This window comes from Limulus polyphemus, unplaced genomic scaffold (assembly GCF_000517525.1).
Source record: "Limulus polyphemus unplaced genomic scaffold, Limulus_polyphemus-2.1.2 Scaffold2677, whole genome shotgun sequence".
NCBI classification, from domain to species: domain Eukaryota; kingdom Metazoa; phylum Arthropoda; class Merostomata; order Xiphosura; family Limulidae; genus Limulus; species Limulus polyphemus.
The window spans coordinates 37,730-57,446 of NW_013668287.1; the positions used below are offsets into that span (position 1 = coordinate 37,730).

At 30.5% G+C, this 19,717-nt stretch overlaps 1 protein-coding gene across 1 annotated transcript in view; it reads left to right on the plus strand.

The window, feature by feature from the left end:
- LOC106467608 (collagen alpha-1(I) chain-like) overlaps positions 1-19,717 on the plus strand; it is a 72,287-nt gene that overhangs the window by 25,505 nt on the left and 27,065 nt on the right. Inside the window, 17 exon segments of the mRNA XM_022395813.1 lie at positions 1,439-1,546; positions 2,646-2,699; positions 3,061-3,168; positions 4,205-4,249; positions 4,482-4,535; positions 5,299-5,343; positions 6,815-6,868; positions 7,750-7,911; positions 8,220-8,417; positions 8,747-8,800; positions 9,468-9,629; positions 11,214-11,321; positions 12,156-12,209; positions 13,801-13,854; positions 14,756-14,809; positions 15,494-15,547; positions 15,988-16,041. Of these exon segments, the coding sequence (XP_022251521.1) occupies positions 1,439-1,546; positions 2,646-2,699; positions 3,061-3,168; positions 4,205-4,249; positions 4,482-4,535; positions 5,299-5,343; positions 6,815-6,868; positions 7,750-7,911; positions 8,220-8,417; positions 8,747-8,800; positions 9,468-9,629; positions 11,214-11,321; positions 12,156-12,209; positions 13,801-13,854; positions 14,756-14,809; positions 15,494-15,547; positions 15,988-16,041 (1,422 nt within the window).

The following is a 19,717-nucleotide window of genomic DNA, read 5'->3' on the forward strand; positions in this document are numbered from 1 at the left end:
TTATAAGAATTGTTCTGTTGTGCTGCTGAGAAATTAATATGCTCTAGAACATTAGAATAAAAACTGTTATTAAAAATGAATGAATGAATTAGTGTATCATGTTTTATAACTTTTTCACGTCTATTAAGTCCCCCAGTGGTCAGTGGTAAGTACTTACAGTGCTGAAATCCAGGTTTCAATTTCCTGTGGTAGACATAGCACAGAAAGTAATTCTTTTATAATCTTACAGAAACACTGTATATGGTATATCAACAACAGATTGCACATTAATGTACTTGGTTTATTAATAAAGCAGAATAACCTTTCTTCTTTGATATAAGTGCAATTTTAAATAACCAATAAATAAAATAATAAATGTTTTGATTTCCAACTACACTTTAAACCATCTTAAATAAAACATTACATCAGTGACATGCTTTGACTCTATATTGGTTAAATTTGTAGGCTTTTTACTCCTAGTTGTTTTTAAAGGATAAATACTTTTAGCTCATAAATAGTATTAAACACCTGAGTAATTAAGTTATTATTTCTTCTTTCAGCTGCAGGTGTCCAATAACACATAATCATTACACAAGTTATCATATGATTACACACTTATTACATCCCACACACACATAATCATTAAACAAGTTATCATATGATTACACACTTATTACACCCCACACACACATAATCATTACACAAGTTATCATATGACTACACACTTATTACATCCCACACACACATAATCATTACACAAGTTATCATATGATTACACACTTATTACATCCCACACACACATAATCATTACACAAGTTATCATATGATTACACACTTATTACATTCCACACACACACACACACATACTTTCCATTAATAATAACTTAGAAGTTTCCTACTTATGTTTTGTGCATTCATCTTGTCTAAGTTTAAACTACAGTGTGTAATGTAACTCAAGAGCTACATGGTTAGGTAGTTTTGTCACAGAACTCAACTTAAGCTTTACTGCTTCTAATTTTATGGATTGTTTTATATTGTTTTCTTCTGTATCATACCATTTTTAGGAGTTTTTCTTCATTATCTAAGCTGCCTTGTTCCTAACGTGATAACCGAAGGCTTTAACAACTAGTACGAGTCAAGTTTTATACTGAAATTAGGGGAAACATGACTTATTTAAGATCAATCTTAAGATTATTACTTTTCAAATTGTTAACTTTTTTCTTACTAAAAGATATGAACTGTAATTTGTAATTGATAGGGAATAATGTAGACAGCTGATCTTCATATTTTGGCTCATATTTGATGTTTTGACAATTAAAACTTTTAACAACATTTGAAATTTTTCAACTGTTCCTTAAAATGTTATACATAGTACATTTCTTTACTTTTATATAAATATTAGTATGATGTATAATCCTGCACTTAAAAGCAAGGGTCTTTTTTTTTTTTTTTCTTGTAGGGAATTCCAGGAATAAGAGGTCCTAAAGGGGATGCTGGTAGAAAAGGAGAGTCGGGAGTACCTGGACCACGAGGTATATCAGGAACACCAGGGGACTCAGGAAAAATGGTAAGTTGCACTTTAATGATATATATTTATATTAAAGTCAAAAATCAGCTGCTAACTTGTATGTTTGTTAAAAAGAAGAAATCTGAATAAGCTGATCTTAACAAATTGATGTATTGTACAAACTGTGTGTGTTACCATAAACAGACATATTATGCATTTGCAGTTGAAATAATAATGAAAAAATATGTACAATTTATTAGACAAGCATTACAAGTAACCTTGATGCATATATATAATATAGATATTGTATTAACTATCTGAAAAATATTATGAGTTTTTAAGATCCAGTATTAAATAAAATTATATATTTACACACACACATTTTACTTTTTCATGATGAAATTATATTTAGAAAGTATCAGTGACCAAACTTGGAGCTTAAAATTTAGGTTATTTAGAATTATTTGAATGTTGTGCTGAGTTTATTATAATGATATATGAAGTCAGTTAATCTAATTCAGGTTGGTCTTGAATGAAATATACAGTGTTGAAGTATGGTTTTCTTAAATTATGCAAGAATTTTATATGTTTAACTTTAGCTCACAGTCTTGAGAAACTGCCTTCAACATAGTCAACATCTGAGTCAGTAATGTTTGATTATGTGGTTTGGAAAGAGTTAGTCAGTGAAATGATTATGTTCTATGTAATGTTTATTACAATTAATATAAGCATGTAGCTTCAGTTAACTATTGCATAAATGAAGAAGGGTTTTATATAATTCTATAACAAAGCTACCATATGTTTGAAATTAATTACCAGGTAAGAGAAAATAAGACTAAAAGTAAGAAACTTAAAGAAATAACAAAATGAACAATTTCACAGTTTAAGGAGATGTTATTATTGAAAGTTATAATTAATTTTTTCTTAATTACTTGAAGTCTTAATAAGTTTGCTCTGTATGATGACTCTTAAAGAGATTAAAGCTCACTTTACTTTTCTAAAGAAGTCATTAATTCTAGTCTTACAATAAATTTACAGAACAATATTCTACATTAATAGTTATAGAAATGTAAGGGTGAAATTTTTATTATCTGATTATATGCTGTTTCTTTATTGGAAATTATGACTTAATTTGTTAATTATTTTTCAATTGTTGCAGGGAGCAAGAGGAGTACCTGGATCACCAGGTGATGTTGGACCACCAGGAGAAAGGGTAGGTTTTTGAAAATATTTTAAAATTTGTCTATCAGTTAAGAATCATTATATTTAACATTTATCATATCTGTTTACGTTGTGCCTATGTATGTTGTTTTATAATTAATATATAAAATATCTTGCTAGAAAATGTTACTGAAGCAATTGAACGAAAAGCTTCAGTGTCTTTGTTTTTTAGCCTTAGATTAATAACAGAAAAGCTTTAATAATGATTATTAAACATAACTCATACATATGTAACGTGAGGCTTCCTAGTGAAACATCATGGTTTGATGTTACTGTAGACTGTTTACTCATCAGATTTTTAATTAATTAGGTAATTTAACTTTAAAGTTTATAAACAAGATGTATTTTTACAGGGGTCTTTGGGTCCACGAGGATTACCTGGTCCAAGTGGTCCTATGGGATTAAAAGGATCTCAAGGAGATCGTGGTGCTGTTGGACCCCAAGGTACCAAAGGTTCACAGGTTTGTGTCAATGCCTTTGTATGATTTATTTGTATTTAAGAAATTTTCATGCTCAAACTTTTTACAGGTTGTTAAATATATGACATATAAGTAAAGTTAGAATGGAGAAACAGCATTATTTGGAGGCTGTAGTTTATTATATGTAATGAAAGTACTGTTATATTTTAATATGATTGTGTCATACGTTAAAGACTGCAAAGTAATTGAACAAATGAAAAATTGTTAGAGATATGTTTATATCTAGACTATCCTAGGATTTCTCATACATGTTTAAGCTTTTTAGCATTTTTCAGTAGTTCTTTCATTTCTTAAGGAATAGAAAGATGAATTATATAAGCAAATGAAAAATGTTTTTACTTAAATATTTAGCTGAAGATTTGTATTTCGGTCTCCTGGTGGGACAGCCCTAAGTCTTTAGATTAGAACACTAAAATATGGGGTTCGATTCCCTGCAGTGGACACAGCCTAAGATAGCTTTGCTCTAAAACAAACAACAACTTGTACATGGCAATGTAGAGCCAGTTGCCTATTAAATTGTCATTGTTGATTTAGGGGATACATCGCATCATCAGGTTAAGAAAATCTATTTTGTAATTGAAATAATTTTTTTCTATTAAATGTTTCATGAAGAAAAAAACAAATAGCATAAATTTCTATTTAATTGAGGCATTTTTTTATATTAAAAGAATATTCATAAATTTTACTGATTGTTCAGTTGCTTATTGGCTTACAGCGTAATTGAGACATGGATTTATCAATAGTTTTTTTGCAAAGTCTATCAGATATCATAATATTGTAAAAATAACAAGCTCTTTTAGATACTGATTCAAAAGTCCAAGTCTTAAAGTCTGCAAACACATCAAATGAGTACATCCACCTATACTGTCTTTCAGATGTACAAATAATTCCACATCGCTCAGATCATTTTGAATACAAAAGCAAAGTTTTATGTTTTATTTTTTTTTGCTTTCAATTGAAGATAATTATATATACTTATGTTTTGAATGTGTTGATTAATTTATATATATCTGTTTAGGGAGATACTGGAAAACCAGGTACATCTGGTCCTCAAGGACTTCAGGTAAGATACACGAACACATCTATTCACTTTTTTTAATTCTCACAATTTTTAAAACTTGTATTTGAATCCAGTCTAAGTATATGGTTAAAATTAAGTATCCATGAGAATATACTGAAGCATAAAATTCGTTATGGAGTGTAAATTTTTGTGAGCATATTTATTTTATAAGCACTGATATATTTTGTTTTAAAACTATCTGGATGAATATATATATATAGTTCATTCAATACAGGGTCTACGAGGTCGACAAGGTATCCCAGGAAAAGATGGCAATCCAGGAATTAAGGTAAGTTAGCATTGTAGATGTAGTTACTGTAGTGTATATCGAGAGATTAAAGCAGTTTATAAGTGTATTATATTGTGGTAATTTAATGATCCAAAAACCTTAAGGATAGTTTTGTAAATGTATATTGAGAGCATGTGTAGCGGTCACTAGATGAAAATACACGTTTTTTGATGGTTGTGTTTACTGGATTGATAGCAAGCTTAGAAGTCATTAGATGAAAACACAGTTTGATGGTTGTGTTTACTGGATTGATAGCAAGTTTAGAAGTCATTAGATGAAAACACAGTTTGATGGTTGTGTTTACTGGATTGATAGCAAGATTAGAAGTCATTAGATGAAAACACAGTTTGATGGTTGTGTTTACTGGATTGATAGCAAGTTTAGAAGTCATTAGATGAAAACACAGTTCGATTATTGTATTTACTGGATTGATAGCAAGATTAGAAGTCATTAGATGAAAACACAGTTTGATGATTGTATTTACTAGATTGATAGCAAGATTAGAAGTCATTAGATGAAAACACAGTTTGATCGTTGGGTTTACTATTGCGAGCTAAATGCTAATGTATGAAATGAGGTTAGATCAAATTTAAACTCTAAGTTTACACACTTTTAGTTTTTCTAACACATTTTGAAAAGCAACTTCTGACACTGACTGATTCAATATTTGGTCAGTTTTCCACTAATGTGTACTTTTTTGTTTTCTCTCAAAGTTTATAGCATTGATTATTAAAGTATATTAAGTAATTTTCTTAATTTTCAGGGAGAACCTGGGATTAATGGAAAACCTGGTGATCAAGGACCACAAGTATGAAGGCTTGTTAATTTTATCGTCAGTTTTTTTATGGAAGAAGCTGTTAATTAGGAGCAGTGGGGGTGGGGGAGTTTACTGGGGCTGAAATTAACCAAAAATATTTTTTACTCTCCTGTGTAACCTTTGCATCTAATGAAAACTACTTAATGTTAAAGATATTTTTCTTCCTAAATACTGCATTATGTGTGCCCACAAGATGTAAAGTGCAGCCCCTTCAATTTTTTCTCTAGCCAGCCTCAGTATTTTCACTGGGAAAAGGCTGGTATCACCCCTGCTGTTAATGAGATGTGATTTTATTTAGTAGCTTTGAAAGCTATACAAAGTTATGCATTCATAAGGGTAGTCATTAGATATGATATTTTCATTCTTGTGAGTGAAAATTAAAAGAAAATGTTACGTACATTTATTTTAAGTGCTGTGATATAAATAATTTATTTTAATTGTAATTAAAGATTCAGTTTTCAAATCAAGATAATAAGCAAAAATTATTTAAGATTTGAAGATCCTTGTTTAATCAATATTTAACTGGTGAAGTTATAATTGCTTCTTCGATTTCATTTCCAGCCTTTACCACTCTTAGTCTTTAAAGTATTTTCAGGGTTAATTTTCTAGCTTTACTAGTTTTATCTGGTAACTTTGGAGTAATTTTTTTTTGGTATTAGTTCTAACTGTATGAGAGGAAATGACTTGAAAAGCATTGTTGTTGTTTTTAAAAAATATTTTTCACAGGTATTAGTTTCTCTACTAAACAGATATGTTGAAATTTCTCATGAGCTAATTTTTCTTACTAGAGCCACATGAGCATTAATGTTTTATTATTGGTGCAATTAGATAACCACAAAAAAGAGAGCCTAACATACAACTAGAAAAGCTAGAACATCTGTCGTAAAACGTAATTTTTTTTACCTTCAAGCATACCTTTTATAAATGACATACCTCTCTGAAAATTGAAATTTGACTAGGTTGTTGTGAAGAAATGTGGACATAGCCCTATGTAAATTGAGTTGGCTATATTTTCATGAAGTAATGTAACACACACATTGCTCTGTCTACATTTATAAAGAATTAAAAAATCGTTTTTATGATAGAAAGATTCTGGACATAAAATGGCACCACAAATATAAATTTCAGATGGGGCTTATTTCTCTATGAAATGAGGTTAACATTCTACAGTTAAAGTTATGGAAGTAAAGAAAATGTTTATGTAATGCTCATGTTCTGGTCAACAGAGAATATTCTAAAATATCATTAAGTGACCTTGTATTTCATTGTAAAAAATGTGATGCATATACATAACTATGCAAGGAAACAATTTCATCTGGAAAAAGAAAAATAATAGAATTATTATTCATTAACTTTTGTTATTCAATAATTTATTAACTTGTATAGTTTTTCTTGACATATTTCAGAAAGTTTTCTATGATCAAGTCACCTTAAACTGTTTTCTTTTTTCCCATCTTTCCAGGGTCTTCAAGGTGTTTCAGGTATTGCAGGAAAAAGGGGTCTTCCTGGAGAACCGGTAAGATGTTTTGAAGCTCATAAGATGAAAAACAAAATCAGAAAATAAAATATAAAGCAAACTCTTATTTTTTTTCCCTGGTATTAGTTTTAAAATAAACAATAAGTAGTTAGGCAATTTATTGTATTTTAAACTTAGGTGATGGACAAAACAAATTTTCTAATTTGTGAAACATGTGCAATTGTTATGTTTTATAGATACTTCACTCATCAAACCAGTAAACTGTTATCATAATCAAAACAAAACTTGTGGCACATAGTACAGAATATTCACTGATAAAACGAAAATAATTTTTCATCATCTTTGTTGGAAGCTGGGTGAATAGATGAAAATTGGAGCTTAGAGCTATACATTAATTTTTACTAATGTAAATTACACATGTAAAACATGTGTTGCTGTTACCATGTGATATATGAAAGTATGTAGTATTCAGTTTTTGTTTTTCGTTGAATACATATAATATGTTCCTGTAAGTATTTAGCATAAACATTTTTATGAGAAGAATTAACTTGTTGCTATGTGGAGTTTTGGTTAGCATCAGATATATTCTTTAAAGTATACTTTAAAATTATAAAAAAAATTGAAATATACAGCTTCTTCTAATCAAGATAGTACACTTGAAGTATTTGTGTGTTCATATTCAATGAAATTATTCTACATTTCTTTTAGTATTGCCTAAATCTTTATATGTGTTTTACATGTGTATAATGTATTTTATTAGAAGTTTTGTGTTATATATGTAATATATATATTTAAGGACAATTAATTTCCTTTAAAGATTTAGACACTTTTGGCTATGGCTTGAGTTATCTCTAATATAATATTTGTTGCTTTTATATAGATAGCTGTTTAGCGATTAATAATCAGAAATTTTATTTTAGGGTCTGCCTGGTCTAGATGGGCTAGTAGGCCTTAAAGGAGAACGAGGTGCAGTTGGTGATCCTGGAAGACAAGGGTTTACAGGATCTCCTGGTCAGCCTGGAGCCCCAGGGAAACCTGGTGAGAGGGGTCCACCAGGATCTCAGGGTGCACGAGGTTTTCAGGTACAAGAATTTAAATCTTTCAATTCCAAACTTGTTTGAATGAAATGCAATTGATCATAAGTAAATCAAGCTATGTAATTTCAGTAGATTGGCAACAGTACAGAACAAAGTGACTGTTGACTGTTATATGCAATGATTAGTTCATATTTCCAAAGACTACATTTAAAAAAATACAAGAAAAAAAAGAAGACATTCTTACTAGCATTGTTTGAATATACAATTTTGTTTCAGTGGATTAGTATTACTGAATTATGCAACTCATATATTTTTTCAATTATTTTTTTCCTACTTTCTTATACATCTTATAGGGACTACCAGGAATAACAGGAAACCCAGGGGAAGCTGGTAAGGATGGTAAACCAGGAATACCTGGATCTCCTGGATTGCAAGGCCCACAGGGTGATAGGGGTGAAAGAGGATTTCATGGTGAGAGAGGACTACCAGGTTTAACTGGAGCCCCAGGCTTGAGAGGTGAAAGAGGACCTACTGGAATTCGAGGATCAAGGGTTAGTCGTAAAAACTGAAAGATTAGAAAAATATAGAAATTAAAAAACAGCAAGTAAACTGTAGTTGATTTCTTTAATAAACCTTCATAGAAATGTGTATAAAAAGTGTATATGGAAGTGTTTAGAAATTTTATAGAAATATATTTGCAAAGAATGTGGATAAGCATTAAATTCGAAACTTATTCTATTTGGGAAAAATACTGTTATTGAGAATTAACAATAATTAGAAAAGTATAGTACAGTATTTATTATTGTGTATTTAATGACAATTGAAATGATTATTCCTCCTCAGATAAACTGAAATTTTTGCTATTCATTTCATTTAACAGGGATTGACTGGGGCTAAAGGAGCTAAGGGTCACTCAGGACCTTCAGGTTTAGTGGTTAGTTGAAACTCTTTTTTTTTTTATGAAAATGTTTTACTATAATATGGATCTCCTTTTGAAAAATTCAACAGGTTAAATGTATTACTTCATTGTAACCATAAGATTGAAACTCCTTGATTTTACCAATTGCAATGTCATGATTTAAAAATGTATATGGTAACTAAGTTGTGTTGAGCCTGCACCACCTATATAGTATTAATACTGCTAGGACATGCTGTGTTTACAAACTTTGGAATTTTTCTTCATGGTTAGTTAAAGGTGTAATGATTTTATCACAGTTAGATGCTAGGCATTCTTTGAATGTTAACCTATAACTAAGATAGGTTGTGTGTAGAATATTGTTCGGTTACAAGGTTATTTTTGATTAAGATAAGCTGATTTTACTATACTGAGTTGAAGTTTGTGTGGTAACAAGGCATTTTATGCTTACAACATTGTAATAACTTCCAATTATAATACTCTGCATCAAGATTTGTGATTGTTTAGTTCATAAAATATGCATGCAAGTATTAGGGAAAAAGTCTTCAAACATTACTTCTGTTTAAAAAACAATATATCACACAGCACCCGCAATGAACAGTCACTTTCATTACCAAAAGTAGTCACAACTTTTTTATATTACCTATGGATAAATTAAAAAATTGGTTATTTCTCTGTGTTTAAGGGACTACCAGGTAGAACAGGACAAGTAGGACAACCAGGACCAAAAGGAACTAGAGGTGAACAAGGACCTCCTGGTCCTGAAGGTGCCATAGGACGACCAGGAGAACAAGGTCCTGAAGGTCAAATTGGACGTCTTGGACCTCCTGGGGAACCTGGGGAAAAAGTACTTAAATTACTTTTATATTTTGTAATGCTAACATAAGTCATTAGAAACTCCAGAAATAAAACTTTTCTTATCATCAACATTATAGTATTTTTTATATCATAATTTGTTTTCTGAATCATATTCTCAAGGTTTGTTTATTAGAATTACATATTGGTAGTTAAATGTTCTGTAATTTGAACTATGTAAGGTTTGAAAATATAGCACGTCTCTCTCTAAATTGCTAATGACCTGCATTCACAACAAAATCTCCAATTCATAAAGTGGAATAATATTATAATATAATGAAATTTGTATATTTTTTATTATTATACAATTTCTTTCACATTTATAAATTAAACATTACAACTATATGTAATATTCTAACATACAAATATCTAATAATTCTGCCTGCTCAGTTGAACTATGTACGTATAATCTAATGTTATAACTACTGATTTGTATCTAGTATCACCTAATGTTTTAGGTAGGTTTAACATTACTTTGTCCTGGTTTTCTCACTGTTTGTAGCTCAGTTAGTATTCAATTATACAATTTCAAAATCGTATTTGAGTGTCTTTCTGTAACATGCAAGAAATTTTTGCCCTTCACACCCAAACCTATTTAATTTAGCTAAATTTAACTTTTCAAGCAATATTGAAATACCGTAATTCAGTATTAAAAAATGGTAACTTTGAACTATTGACCAATGGGCAATGAAGCCAGCCAGTAGCAAAAGTTAGTTAGGCTTGTTAAGCTTTGAACATACTCGTCTAGAAGGAACATTAACAAAACTAGGATCTGGAAAATATCTTTATTTTATTTTTTGGAAATTAATTGAAAAGAAAAAAACAAATTTGTAACTGTGTTGTTAATCCCTGTTGCAATGTATATTTTAACATTGAGTGCTCTTTCATACTTATGTAAATTAACAGATATAATTATGTTCAAATCCATATGTTACCATCAAATATTCCCCACACTTTATGCTATGAGTATGTTATCAGAGTGACAGTCAATTCTTATGTGTGTGGATGATGGGTGGTAGGGTGCTTTTGACTCGCTGCCTTCCCTCTGGTAAGTAGTTCAAAATTAGGAATGACAGCAGAAAACGTTAGTAGCTTTACCATAGATACGAATATAATTATGTATTTCAAGTAATTTTGAATTTTAGAATGACCACAGTTAACTTGAACATTTCTTGGAGCAAACATGTTGTAAAACTAACTGTACATTTTTTCCTTCAAAATATTACTAGTTTTGGAACAAACCACGTGTTTTTTTATACATAAAATTGCCTGTTTAATCATGTTACTTATAGGAATTTTTTTATAGTAAAAGATAAATTGTAAAAAAAGATATATAAGTGTTCAAAGTTTTTTCAATAGATAATATAGTTGTAGTTGATTAAAATGTTCTCTGTAATATAACTTTTTAATTCTTAATGAAATTAATGAAAACTTGTGTATGTGTGAAAATAAGATGCATCCAACATAAGAAAATATAGAATGTAACAAACAGAAGAAAAATTCAGTGAGTGAATACTGTGTGTACAAACAATACATGTAAGAGTGATAATTTGATGTTTAATTACCCAATTTTCAGGGTCCAGTTGGAAAATCTGGACCTGAAGGTAAACGTGGAGCCATTGGGATAAAAGGTGATAGAGGTCTTCAAGGACGTTCTGGACCACAAGGCTTTCCTGGTCCAGTGGTTAGTAGTCTACAGAGATTGGCTCTTATAACAGTAGTAATAACATAGCAACATCTAAAGACAGCATCTGTAATTTAAACTGTTAAGTTATCCAGAAGATCAACAAGTATACCATAAAAAAATCAATAGCATTTCTCTATATGTTCATATTCAAGTTGATAGTATTTCTACATAATTTTGCATTAAATTTTTTTTTGTTTTTGAATTCTTTAGTGATAGGATAATTATTTATGACTAGTTGATTCTATGTCATTACTTAAATTTCTAAATTATTTTGAAGAGTATTATTTGAGTGTTTACAGTGGAGATTATTTAATTTGTAGTGGATCTTAAACTCATTAATCACTCAAATTATTTGAAATAATGGAAATTTATTATACTTTATTTAGTATATAACAAGTTATCTGTTTCCTTATTCTTACTAATTATAAAGCTAATTGCAATGTAAACCAACATTATTATCTATTAGTAACTTTGAATGTGTCAGAGCACAAGGCATTATGCTTTATATAATATAAAACAACTTATTAGTTTCCTTATACTTGCTAATTACAAAACTAATTGCAAAACTACTCACATTGTGATCCAACATTATTATTTTTTATAAGTCAGCATACAAAGTATTATGCTTTATTTAGTATTAAAAATGTCATTTGTTTATTTATTTTTGCTAATTATTAAACTAATCACACTGTTAGCCAGCTGTATTGTTTTGTCTAAGTATATTTTTACAGATGTACTGGCAGCCCATTCTGTTAATTTTGATTACGGAGTAACCTTCTATATGATTTGTTGACTATAATTATATTCTGTATTATAACTCCCCCATTGTAGGGTGTTCCAGGTGCTAGGGGAAGGAAGGGTGAAGTAGGAAGTCCAGGACTGAAGGTATGTTGCTACTTAAACTCAAGTTCTTTGTTGAACTTTAGACACTTTGATATTAAAAATAAATATCGTTGTAAAGTAATATAATTTTTTACTTGTTTATTTAATCATTTTCAATAGTTCATAAAGTGGTTGTTCCTACTATATTTTTGGCTGCACTGATTGTACAGATCGATATTTTTATTTTGAGAAATATACAATAGACAATGTCCTTAACATTTGTTCATAGGTTGTCAGTATATTTACTTTTGTATTTATAAGGTAATAGAAGCGTTTCTATTAATCAGACTTAGATTAATTAGAATTAGAATTTTTAAAGTCTGATATGGAACATTGTAAAACTATTTGGGGTAATGTGCAAAATTCAGACTGAGGTGTTACTTATTGTATATTGATCGGTCAAGGAACGTATTGATTGTTTTGGGGCGAAAGTTGCATTTTTTCCTATCTGATCTTCTGTGTAGGAAATACCATGTGCTTGTTTTCTAAATAGTTGGAGAGAATGTGTATTGTGAATGCAGTTTTGGTTCTTTCAAAGGAGATTCATTTCTGTTTTCTAGGGAGACAGAAATTGCCACAAAGTCTTGTTGTATCATTGGTTCTGGGCCTGGCATAGTCTGGTGGTTAGGGCACTTGACTCGCAATCTTGCTCGCCCCTTTCAGCCATGAGGCATTATAATGTGATGGTCAATCCCACTATTCATTGGGGCATTATAATGTGATGGTCAATCCCACTATTCATTGGGGCATTATAATGTAATGGTCAATCCCACTATTCATTGGGGCATTATAATGTAATGGTCAATCCCACTATTCATTGGGGTATTATAATGTGATGGTCAATCCCACTATTCATTGGAGAAGAATTGATGGTGGATAGTGTTCACTAGCTGCCTTACCACTAATCTATCACTTCAAAATTAGGGACAGTTAATGCAAGTAGCCCTCAAGTAGCTATGTGTGAAATTCAAAAACAAACAAGAAAAAACATATCATTGTTTCTACTAGCACTTGATTATCATGTTAGTTATCTATACCTAATCTTTAACTATAATTTATATTTCTTCTTCTCTAACCTTACCACAATGTATTACTTCTCCACTTTGACAATCAACCTTTCATTTCCAGTGTGGTTTTATTTTTGCTTGAACTTCACACTGAGTTTTGTCTCTTTCGTTCAATCGCCTCTATACTAGGTCCTTGAATCTTGTACAGGTACAACATGTGTTTTTTATAATCCTGAAATTAGCACAGTCAAGTTTGGAGTAACTTTCCATCTAATTCAATGACTATAATGACTTTGTGAATTATATCCTTTATCATCGTTGCTTTATTGTTATGCTGTATTTATGTATACTGAAATATATTCACAGAAATGGGCTTATTTAGTTACTTGATCATAACAATAGGTGTCACCATTGAAATAAATCATTTTAATATCTCGTCTATATTCATATGTTATAATGACATTAACTTTTGTTGTTCCTTGTTAAAATATGTTCTTTGTTCTCTGACACAAGTTTTATCAAATGACTTAGTTTCTATTATTCACTATATGGAATTTATATTTGATTGTATAATTTGGAATGATTAGGGTGAGCATGGAAATACAGGACTGCCTGGTCCAACTGGAGAAAGAGGTCCTCAGGTAAGAGATATATACAAAGAGAAGTAATAGACGTGTTATATTTTAATATGATACTAATACTTGAACACAGTTTTCACTAAGAACAAGAATTTATAAACTGTGGGTAAAATAATTTTATAGTTTTTTATATCCTATTTCTAGTAAGTCATAAAAATTTTTATGGATATCGTATGTTTCATGAAATTTACAAACAGGTGCTACGTACTTCTGATGCTTTGGCTAGCTGTTGAAAATAGCTTTGTTTGAATAAAATTCCAGAAGTTCTATTTTTTAATAATGCAGTAATAATAACACTTAATCTTTGCAAAATGTTCATAATTTGTACACATTTTCGAACAATTCATATATTTTTTGACAATTGCTACTGTAAACTCAAATATGATGGACGTTATGAGGACACAGAAATGGTCTGAGCATTTTCTGTCGTCATTTAATAAACTGATAAATGAGCATTATAAGTAAAAAAGAAATACTAACCTATTTGGTAAACACAAATGTAAGACTAAATCATTTTATCTGCTACAGGTTGGTTATTATGAATATTGTAATCTAATTTAATTAATATCAGTTTTGTTAGTTATTTTGCCAGTTACTGTAAGACAGCTAGTAGTGAAACAGATATACGAGTTGATTAGAAGCTACCTTAATATTTATGCATAATGAAGTGCGTAAAGAAAAGAATGTGTGTATCATATTCACTTTATAGACAGGAAAATTAACTCTAAATTTAAAAATTATATCATGAACATTTTGTGAAGAACTATAATAATATGTTACATAGAAGTATTATCTGTGTTTCATTAGTAAAGAGCTTGACTGAAGTGTTGTTACATAACAATATTATTTTGTCAAAACATGGTGAATATGTTTCTACTTTATGTAATCATATATTTAATTACAGGGAAATATTGGTGTTCCTGGACTTAAAGGATCCAGAGGAGAAGCAGGAAAAAAGGTAAATGTATTTCTCCATTTTATATTTTTTCTTTATTCTCATTTTCTTGCTGAGCTTTGTTATACACATATAAAAGTTTTGTTATTTAAATATATTTAATTCACTTGTATTTACAGTACTATTCTGGTTTTGTATACTTCTGTGTATATACTACACTTATGTGTATGTGAAAGAGCTTTAATGATCTGTGTTTGAGGCTAGCACTAATAACTGTACAACTTTTATACAGATCAATTTCGTTGCTGTTATGAGATACATCCAGGGACAGAGAAAAAATTTCAATAAAATTTTTATTTTGTTTCCAGAGAGATGTATAGTTAATGGGATTACATGTAATGTAGATGTAATGTTTACTTAAAATACTACAGTACTCACACTTAGAAATTAACAGTGCACACAATAATTCACTAAATATACACATAAAGAATTGTGAATACCATGCATTACTAACATAAACAAAAAGGCACACTAGTTTTTAATAGCTTGATGTTTAACTGTGATGGAGACATTTTCTTCGAATTTTGCTTTTAGTTTTGTGTAGTTGCTATAGAAACATGTTCTTCCTATTTTGATCTTAGTTTTGTATATTTTTTAGAGGGTTTTTTTTCTTTCAATTTGAAGTTATTTTAGGCTTTTAGAGAAATCTAAGTTTACAAAATTGTGTTTTGTTATTTCTGTTAATAGGGAGATATGGGTCTTCCTGGTATACCTGGCCATCAGGGAAACCTTGGACCTGAAGTAAGTAAGGTTTGGCTGAAAGTGGATGCTCTAAAATTAATTGAAATTCTTTCGTAGCCATACTAAATATTTAAGTGGTGTAAGTCTGGGAAATGATGATAACTGATGTTTTATTTTATCACCTGAATGTTTAAATTTTGAACAGAATTGTTCAAAGCATTTGAATATTAAAATCCAAAGTAATGTATGATTTGATTATTTTTTACTTGCACTGTAAATTTATAATATATGTATGTATATAATGAATAATTTGACTCATTTTAAATGTTATCACTCATTCATAGATCTGTTTATAATAGTTCTCAAAACTGAGATAATCATACAGAAGCTGTTATCATAAATATACACATGCACATTCTATGTAGCATGTTGTGATGATACAGTTTTCGAAATCAATTTATACCATTAATTACTTAATTTATGTATTTGTTTTTTAACAGGGCAAACCAGGCATTCCTGGGTCTCCTGGAATACCAGGCCTAGCAGGCATTAAGGTAAATAACAATTCCAATACATCTGGACATATAGAATTAATATTTATTTGCTGCTAACAGGTATAGGCAGGTAATTATGAGCAATAAGAATATGCTGCAAAGTACTCATTTTCTTTCTTAGTGTATGACATTAAAATCATCAACAAATCTTGATAGCAAAGATATTAGAAATAAATAACTTTTTAACATTGGACCATGCTGTTTTTTATTTACTTATGAAAATTACTAATCTATTTTTAGTCAGCATATCTCATACAAAATCATGTTTCTGTTTTTATAAGTCTATTTTTAAGCATTTCTGTTGAAAGCAGTTTTGAACAACAAGTCTGTAGATTCTTTCAGGAAGTTATAAAGATTGCTATTAGGGATAAAAGTAGTGAATTTAGTTATAATGACCCTATTCTGTTGAGCAACAGGTTTCAGCCCTTGGCTTCTGCAGACGAGGAACTATTGGAGGGAAAGAAAACAAAAGGGTCAGAGAAGGATGTGGATGATAAGGAGGTTATAGTTATAGGTGATTCCTTGACAAGGCATGTGGATAGGATAGTTTTGTGGGGTAAAATGGGAGAAAATAATCAAATTATACTACTCGGAGGCACAGGTGGAGGATATAACTGACAGAGTAGGAGATATAATAAAGGGGCTAGCAGAGATGCAGTTTTTGCTGTGTATATAGGGATTAATGTTGTAGAGAAAGGTAGGTCAGAGGAGCTAATTAATACGTACAAGGGGTTGATAAAGGCATTTAAAGGCTATAACTTAATTTTGTCAGGGATACTGTCCAAAATTAACTGTGGTACTTGAAGTTATAAATAGGTCATTAGGACTAAATGCTAAGCTTAAGTTAGTATGTAAGAATGAGTAGATTAACTGGTTAGACTTCTGGAATCAGTTTAGTGGAAGAAGGGAGCTTTTTGAAATTAATGGTTTATATTTAAATTGGGTAGGTGCTGGCTTGTTTGCTAAGGATATTAACTTAGCTGTAAGGGAACTAGACAGTGGTTAGGGCCAGAAAAACTAAATGCAAAAAGAATATGAATAGGAGTTATAAGGGTATGCTTAATTGTTATTATTGTAATGCTAGAAGTATAAAAAATAAAATAATGACTTTAGAGATTTTGATATAATGGGAATAACTAAAACATGGTTAAACATAGATGATTTTGATGACAGAAATTTCTCTGAAATACAGGGTTACAGGCTATTTAATAGGGATAGAGTATTAAAGAGGGAAGAGTGGCTTTATACACAAAATGTGAGTTACATCCTGTTGAAGTTAAGAATATCAGAGATAATGGCAAGGAGATTGAATCCATTTGAGTTTCTGTTAATGGATATAAAGGGAGAAGGCTTTAAGTGAGAAACTTTACAATGAGATTAAGATTTCAGCTGTTAATGAGATCATAATTATGGGTGACTTTAATTTCAGGCATAAAGATTGGGAAATGGGAAATGGTAGAGTCAAATCATGAGAAAGAAATGTTTTTGGAAACTGTTCAAAATGGCTTTCTTTACCAATTAGTCAAGAAACCTACTAGAAACAATGCTATTTTAGATTTATTGTTAACTTCAAATATAGAAATTATCGAAAGGGTTGAAATTGGGGTATATCTGGGTACAAGTGATCATTGCTCTATTAGATTCAATGTTTTGCTGCATATGGAGATAAGGAATAATGATATTTTGGTTACAAATTTCAAAAAGCACATTTAGAAGGAGTGCAACAAGAATTTTCTGTTGTGAATTGGGCAGCTGAATTATTTGGAGACTCTGATTAGATGTGGAAAATTTTTATAGATAAATTTATAAATATTCAAGGTAAACATACTCCTCATAGAAAGAAAAGGATAGGTGCAAATAAAAAACCAGGTTGGCTCACAAAGAGTATAAGAGATAAAATTATAGAAAAGCACCAGACATTTATGAAATTTAAATTGACTGGTATGACAGGAGATTATAGAAAATAAAAAAGTTGGTGAAACAGGAAATCAGGACATCAAAAAGTATGCATGAGAAAAGGTTGACTGAAAATGTAAAAATTAATAGTAAGGATTTCTTTAAATACATTAAGGGTAAACATAATGTTAGGATGGGGGTATGACCCTTGAGGGATGAAAAAGGAAGGCTAGTATCTGATGATTATGAGATGGCTGCTTTTTCTTCGGTTTTTACTAACAAAGATTTAAGCAGTATTCCACATCTTGAACAGTTGATAAATGGAAACAAGATCAAACAAGATGACTACATTAATTCTGGGCTGGTTAAGAAAAAATTGAGAAGTTTAAAAAAGATAAGGCTCCTGGGTCAGATAATATTTAAAACAAGGACTTTGGAGGAGGTAAGGATTGGATATGTGAACCACTTCTTACTATTTTTCATCAGTTCTTGAATAGTGGGCAGGTACCAGAGGATTGGAAGTTAACTAATGTAACTCCTCTTTTCAAAGAAGGTGATAAAAATTGTCCCAGTAATTATAGACTCATTAGTCTTACATCAGTTGTGGGAAAAGGTTTGGAAAGTCTGATAAAAGATGCTTTGAAAAGTCATTGAACAAAGTTTAGAATTTTATTGGATAGTCATCTAAGGGAAAATCTTGCCTTACAAATCTTTTAACATTCTTTGAAAATGTTACTGCTTATGTAGATGAAGGTGAAATTGAAGATTTGGTGTATCTAGATTTTCAGAAAGCATTTGACAAGGTACCACATAAAAGGCTTGCACAAATATCTCTATAAGTTTGGGGGATAAGAGTAGCTCAATGGAAGAAAGCAGAAGGATATTACAAATGAAGTTCAGTCAAACTGGATTAATGTCAGAAGCGAGATACCTCAGGGCTAGGTATCTTTTTCTTTTTGATTTACATCAATGATATAGATGAAGGAATAGTCAACAAATTACTTAAATTTGCAGATGTTCTTGGGTGTTGCTAACTGTGAAGAGGATGCTGCTGATTTATAAAAAAAATTTAGATCGTTTGAGTTGGGCAACTAAATGGCAGATGGGTTTTAATTACAATAAATGCATGTGGGTTATCATAATTTGAATTATAAGTATAATTTGGATGAGAATAACCTTAACAGTGTCATGAAAGAAATGGATCTTGCTATAATAGTTTATCAGTCTCTAGTGGTAGAGCAAAAAGGATCTTAGGTTGTATCTACAGAAATATCGAATACAAGTCTAAAAAGGCTAAAATGTCATTATATAGGACACTGATTATGGTACATTTGGAGTATTGTGTTCAGTCTTGGGCTCTTTACCTTAGGAAGGACATTAAATTGTTTGAAAGGGTTCAGAGAAGGATTACTGGAATGGTGCCTGGGATGGAGGGGTTGTCATACGGGGAGAGGTTGAAATCTCTCAAATTGTTTTCTTTTGAAAAAAGAAGAATTATGGGGGGGGGGGATCTGATTGAGGTGTTTAAGATTGTATTGATTCAACAGTAATAATAATGTTACGACAGCGGTAGTCACGTGACCCTCGTAACACGTCATGATATTCTCGAAGGATCGGGGAACATCACGAATAATACAGTATGTGCTAGGCGCCCTCTATTCCTGTATATAAGTGCGCCGGTTAACGTGAGTCTAATTAATCGGAATTGAATTGCAGACAGGCAGAGACAGAGACGGACAATTGAGTCAAGCTCAGTAGTGACCATAAGTAAGTGCGTGAA